We start from the raw sequence: 7,040 nt of genomic DNA, 5'->3' as shown, positions 1-7,040 counted from the left end.
TGAGGGATCTAGGCTGCATGCTCCTTATGAGAATCTAATGCTTGATGATTCACTGTCTCCCATCATCCCCCAGATGGAACTGTTTAGTTGTAGGAAAACAAGCTCAGGGTTCCGGCTGATTCTACATTACAATGAGTTGTATAATTATTTCATTATATGTTACGATATAATAGCAATAGAAGTAAAGTGCACAATAAATGTAATGCGCTTGAAACCAATCCCCACCACCAGTCTGTGGAAAAATTATCTTCCACGAAACTGGTCCCCGGTGCCAAAGAGGTTGGAGACCACTGCTGGTATACGGTAAGTCATCACTTAACATCATCATGGATTCTTGGAAACTGTAATTTTACGCAAAACAACATATAGCATGTCCTTGACTAATGTCTTTCTTCCATAATGATAAGGGAAATAAATTGGTTTCCTTCTAAGTTGTTTCACTTAAGTCACAGTTTCCAAGAACCTATAGTTCACGTTAACTGAGAATTTACTGTACTTAAAAATGTGCTAAGAGGATAAATCTTATGTTAAGTGTTATCATAAATATACATTTTATTGACCCTGGTTGTCTCTTAGCAAACAATTTGTGTCCGGGTTTCAATCTGAACCATCCAAATTATGGTTGAGTGAAAAGGTCATTTTTCCTTAAAGAGATGAATTGGTTTAAACCAACCAAACATGCAAGGGAGAACTCTATACAGGATAATCTGATTAAACCTACCTTCACATCGAAAAACTTCACAATCCTGAATAGAAATAGTACAATTTTGAACAAGTCCAAGATCTTCCGTTGTCTTTGAGCCCATAATCACTTTTCTATTTCTTAACTCTATCTGGAAATTAGTTGTGGAGTTATATTTTACATTGTCATGACAAAACAGTCTTTCTGGTGTACATAGTCCTAGTTTCCATTCTGAAATTTTAGTCTCTTGTAGTGCAAAAAGGATGATGGAGGCAGCCTTTCTTTCCTGGTAACTCTCTTCTGCATATGCTCCAATAATACGATGTTCACCATAAATCACTGTTAGAGTAGGCCCTTGATTACAACATCTGTCAAGTAAAGCTCCACTACAGAATCCATGGACACTACCCTTATAGAGAAGGCTAAGCCGCTTTCCTCCAAAATGATTTTGCAGGATCTTTTCATGCAACCATGCCAAACGAGTTGTCACTGCCATACTTCTTGATCTAGTGGCAAATCAGATATATTTTCCATTAAATATTAAGAAACAGATAATATATACTGTTATAAACCTTGCATTTATGCCTCTTACATATTCTACATAACATAAAAAATGACAAAACAAAGGATGAACAGAAAAATCATTAGCTAATTTTTTCCTATAAATCATTGCTTTTTAAATTAAAACAGAAACAGAGACTGGCAAGTGACACTGTCACCTAAGAGAGAGAGAAAGAGAGAGACTAATGTCAGCTAGGAAAAAGGAAAAGCAGAAAGACATTTACCTGTTGTAGTGTCTGTAGTATCAGCTAGAGCTGAGGGTAGCTGCTCTGTCTGGATAGCTGGGCAGGCACAAAATGGGCAAAGGAAATTATTCTGCAGCCTTGAAGTTTCAAAGACTCAGAGAAAGGAAACTGAAACTCAGTATGCCCAGCCCACTTGACAGCATGCCAACTTCTCTCAACAAAGGAGCATAAGCTAATCCAGCTTTTAGACAGTAAATTTATATAAAAAATAGTATTGAAAAAATCAAGGAATTGAAGTCAGAGGGAAGAAAACATAACAGCTCACTGACTTTTAAAAAAATCTTTTTATTTAAGGAAAATGCAACCAATTTCTGTATATGGACATACAAAAAGTATTGTGTATTCTACCTCTAGAATATGTATCTCAAATTAATTTAATCTCTTAATCCCTGCTATCAATTAATTCTGCACTAGTATACTTCCTTATATAGAATGTTATTTTAGCCTCCACATTTGTTCCTCTGTTTTTCTACTTGCCCCCTCTCTTCTCACCACAGGAAAATGAGGAGACTTCATTTATAAGACATAAAACAACCCATGTCAATTTCACAATAAAGCCCCTTCTCTAACTTCACATTGCTAAGGATCATAAATTTGTGTCCTATAGGCAGAATTCAATCTGCAAATTTGTTTTGTAGGGCCAATGCAATACCTTTATATTTTTTAATTTTTGAATGTGAATGCTTTTATATCATTGGGCATCCACTCTCCAGTCCTCCTTTGTCCCCTCTTGCTTTATGCCTGACTGGTTCTAACAAATTTAAATTGCCTGCCTGCCCTAAAAAGGTTTTTTTAATTTGCTGGCCCTATTAAAACCAATAGCACCATCAAATGAAAATATTTTAAGCAGCTTATGGGGTACTATTTACTTTGCTTTAAAAATTATAATATTATAGACTTATTATTCGTAAGGTAATTTACATGCATCCCATGTGTTTATTTTAATAACTTTTTGATGAAGACACCAATATTATTGCCACTTTCAAATAAATAAACAGAGTTTTGGAGTGTAAGTGAGAAAAAGAGGAGGAATAGGAGTGATGAGGGAAGAAATCTCCTGCTTTAGACAGTATAATCAGGAAAGGTCTATTTAATGAGATGTCACTGGAGAAGTGTCCTGAATGGAGTGAGAGGGAGTACCATGAAAATATCTAGGAAAAGAGCTTTATAAGGAGAGAGAATGGCAAGGATAATCACCCCTGTGGCAGCTTGTTGCAGTAAGAAGCTTAGTATGGTTGGAGCAGAGTTAAGTTTGGATAATGGCAGTGAACAGAAGAATGCAGGAATCAGATAGAGATAATTGAATTATGGGGGCAATTCTGATCATAGTGAGTTAGTTCTTACAATATCTGATGGTTTTATAAAGGGCTTCCCCTTTCTCTGGGCACTCATTTCTCTCTTCTGCTGCCACGTGAAGAAGGACAAGTTTGCTTCCGTTTCCGACATAATTATAAGCTTCCTGAGGCCTCCTCAGCTCTTTCCTTTATAAATTACCCAGTCTCAGGCCGTTCTGTATAGCAGTGTGAGAACAGACTAATACAGTAAATTGGTACAGAGGGAGTGGGGCACTGCTATAAGGATTCCCAAATGTGGAAGCGACTTTGGAACTGAGTAACTGGCAGAGGCTGGAACAGTTTAGAGGACTCAGAATAAGAGAGAAAAATGTGAGAAAGTTTGGAATTTCCTGGAGACTTGGAGGGCTCAGAAGACGGGAAGATGTGGGAAAGTTTGGAACTTCCTAGAGACTTGTTGAGTGGCTTTGAACAAAATGCTGATGGTGATATGGACAATAAAGTTTAGGCTGAGGTGGTCTCAGATGGAGATGAGAAACTTGTTGGGAATTGGAGCAAAAGTGACTCTTGCTGTGTTTTAGCAAAGAGACTTGGCAGCATTTTGCCCCTGCCCTAGAGATCTATGGAACTTTAAGCCTGAGAGAGATGATTTTATGTATCTGGCAGAAGAAATTTCTAAGTGGCAAAGCATTCAAGAGAAACCAGAGCATGAAAGTTCAAAAATATGTAGGCTGACTGTGGGATAGAAAAGAAAACCCCATTTTCTGAGGACAAATTCAAACTAGTGAGAAGTTTGCATATGTAACAAGAAATGGAATGTTAATCACCAAGACAATGGGAAAAATGTCTCAAGGGCATGTCAGAGATCTCATGGCAGTCCCTTCTATCACAGGCCTAGAGGCTGGTTTCCTGGGCTGGGTCCAGGGACCTGCTGCTCTGTGTAGCCTCGGGACTATGTCCCGGCCGCTCTAGCCATGGCTAAAAGGGGCCAATGTACAGCCAGGACGTTGCTTGGGAGGGTGCAAATCCCCAGCCTTGGCATCTTCCATATGGTCTTGGTCCTATGGGTACACAGAGAACAAGAACTGAGGTTTGGGAACTTCTGCCTAGATTTCAGAAGAGGTATGGAAACACCTGGATGTCCAGGTAGAAGTCTGCTGCAAGGGCAAAGTCCTCATAGGGAACCTCTGTTAGAGCAATGTGGAAGGGAAATGTGGGATCAAAGAGTCCCCACTAGGGACCCCCACGCAGAGTCCCCACTAGGGCACTGCCTAGCGGAGCTGTGAGAAGAGGGTCACTGTCCTTCAGATCCCAGAGTGGTAGATACACTGACAGCTTGCACTGTGTGCCTGAAAAGCTGTAGAAACTCAATGCTAGCTGTGAAAGCAGCTCAGGTGAGGGTGCTGTATCCTGCAAAGCCACAGGGACAGAGCTTCCCAAGGCCCTGGGAGCCCATCTATTGCATCAGTGTGACCTGGATGTAATACATAGATTCAAAGGAGATCATTTCAGAGCTTTAAGCTCTGACTGTCCAGCTGGATTTCAGACTTGCATGGGGCCTGTAGTTCCTTCGTTTTGGCCAATTTCTCCCATTTGGAATGAATGCATTTACCCAATGTCTGTACCCTCACTGTATCTAGGAAGTAACTAACTTGCTTTTGGTTTTACAGGCTTATAGGCAGAAGGGACTTGCCTTGTCACCACTGAGACTTTGGGCTGTGGACTTTTGGGTGAATGCTGAAAATAGTTAATATTTGGGGGGACTGTTGGGAAGGTGTGATTGTGTTTTGAAATGTGAGTACATGAGATTTGGGAAATGGTCAGGGGTGGAATGATATGGTTTGACTGTGTCCCCACCTAAGTCTCACCTTGAATTTTAGTTCCCATAATCCCCATTTGTTGTAGGAGCGACTAGGTGGAAATAATTGAATCTTGGGGACAGTTTCCCCCATCCTGTTCTTATCATAGTGAGTTAATTCTCATGAGATCTGATGGTTTTATAAGGGGCTTCCCTCTTTGCTAGGCACTCATTTTTCTCTCCTGACACCACATGAAGAAGAAGATGTTTGCTTCCCTTTCCACCATGATTGTGAGTTTCCCGAGGCCTCCCAGCTCTGTGGAACTTTGAGTCAAATTAAAACTCTTTCCTTTATAAATTACCCAGTCTTGGCCAGTTCTTTATAGCAGCATGAGCATGGACTAATACAGTATTCATTTGAAATGTCTACAGTTATATCATGCACATGAATCACTTTTTTCTCTCTCTCTTTCTGACCTTCTTGGCCATGGGAATTTGATAATCCCTTCTCTATAAATCTAACACTGATCATCTCTCTGATAGAAGGGGGTCTCATACACTCAAAGCACCATAAATTAATTTATCTTTGTATGCTTATTTAAATTGCAGCAATCCATTCACATGTTAATTCCTTCTTTACCACTTCATCAAAACAGAAGACAAATGAGCTCAGTGACTTGAACATATGTTTCTTTGCATTTATTTAAAAAATCTGTCAGGTATTGTCATGAAATGTGCAAAAGAAATCAATTTTTAAAAACGAAAAAATAGATTTACACATAATTGTTTAGCACAGCTTGTTACTTGACCTCCCCATCTCTACCCCATACCCTCAATTTTTGCAATTTTGCTTACACTGCACTTCCTGTCTTGGAGCCTGAAACAGTTTGAGTCTATTTGCTTGAATTGTGTTGAAGAAGGAAGTGGGATTGCAGGAGGGTGCAACTGAATATTGACTGTATTTCCACATCTATGATTTCACTGGCCCAAGTGGCCTGCATTTTCTCCAACATCAGAGAAATATTTTACGAGGGTTTACAACTGGTATGCAGGTTTTTATCTTCCTTACATTGATGGCAAAAATTAGATCTATTTAGTCTACTGTCCTCCACAAATTGGTCCATAAACTCATCAGATTAAGAATGGGATTTGAGGGCTTCCAAATTTCCATGGCTTTTGGTTGCAGGACCCCCTGAAGACTTTGATCAGCCTTGCCATCTTGTGGGTACCTTAGCGTTAGATTGAGTTATGTTGCTAAAAGATAATTATTCATCAGCTGATCATTAAGCATCCGGGGCTTACTCAGCTCCCCCTATCAATTTGTGTCAAAATAAATTAATTGTGGACCTGTCTTGTTTTATGAGAAAGCAATGTGATAGTCTTTAAATTTATCTTTCTAAACAAAATACAGGTTTACACATTACCCAGCACAGTAACTCCTCTTGATATTCTTGACCTAAAAGGAAGAAGTGTAGGAAAAACTGATATAAGTAGAGAGGTTACTTGGGCCAAGCATGAGAGTTACAACCCAACTGCATGGAGTCAAGTTGCCCTGAACAATATGCATTCCTATTAGCAACAGTTACAAGTAGGTTTTCAAAGAAAAAGAAGAGGCAGTTCCTAACTTATTTACCATGAATTTATATTAAAACAGCATAAGCTATCAATTGGCTATAAATTGCTCTCTGAATCAAATTCCAAGAACATGAAGATAACGGGCAAGGCAACTAGTCAGGAACAAAATGGCATTAAACAATTGCCCCAAGCTATGGTTGTGGAGGGGCACTGTGGCACACAGGAAGCAAGACTAAAGGACCATACTTATGTCTCTCTGGGCCTGCATATCTCACAGAACTCAAACTGCTCTATTTTTCTTTTCTCAATATTTTATTGAGGTAGATAGTGGGTGAATTTGCACAAAGCTACAAATTCCTATTGGAAGAGTCACTTTCTAATGTAACAACCTAACCTACCCATGCACACCACAAAGACTCTAGCACTGACATTTCAACTGTCTCCACAACATCACTCTCATTTTAGGATGATATTCTACCTCCCAACACACTTATAGTTCATCTGCTATACTCCTTAGCACTGTCTTTGACTGAGCTCTACAGCTTGCTTAACTGTAAAGTATGTAAAGTTTCAAAAATCCTGGATGACCTCTAAAATGTAGCAAAACGATAATTCCCACTACCACTCAGGTTGGTAGAGAAAGATCAGGGAAATCCACAAAATGGAAAATATCCTCCCAGACAAAAGATGTTTCCCCTTTTTGAGGCCTCCTCACCAATATTTCCTAACCTAAATTTCAAATATGTATTTAACTCCATTTGATGTTTAAGTGTTTCCAAAGCAATATAGAGCCAGAGGATAAGAAGCTGTGGTATCATTGTTATGCACGTCTGTGTGAAGAGACCACCAAACAGGCTTTGTGTGAGCAATAAATCTTTTTAATCACC

General features: G+C 39.3%; 1 protein-coding gene across 1 annotated transcript in view; it reads right to left on the bottom strand.

Moving 5' to 3' along the window:
- IFI44 (interferon-induced protein 44) overlaps nucleotides 1–2,844 on the bottom strand; it is a 21,130-nt gene extending 18,286 nt beyond the window's left edge. The window contains exons 1-2 of the mRNA XM_011997386.1: nucleotides 1,468–2,844; nucleotides 722–1,188 (exon numbers count right to left, since the gene is read on the bottom strand). Coding sequence (XP_011852776.1) covers nucleotides 722–1,178 — 457 coding nt within the window. The 5' untranslated portion in view covers nucleotides 1,179–1,188; nucleotides 1,468–2,844. The remainder of the gene's footprint in view (nucleotides 1–721; nucleotides 1,189–1,467) is intronic.
- Nucleotides 2,845–7,040: the final 4,196 nt, after the last annotated feature.

The sequence above is a fragment of the Mandrillus leucophaeus genome, unplaced genomic scaffold (assembly GCF_000951045.1).
Source record: "Mandrillus leucophaeus isolate KB7577 unplaced genomic scaffold, Mleu.le_1.0 Scaffold539, whole genome shotgun sequence".
In the NCBI taxonomy this organism is placed as follows: domain Eukaryota; kingdom Metazoa; phylum Chordata; class Mammalia; order Primates; family Cercopithecidae; genus Mandrillus; species Mandrillus leucophaeus.
The sequence above is the reverse complement of the archived record's forward strand: the minus strand, read 5'-3'. Positions and strand labels throughout refer to the sequence as shown.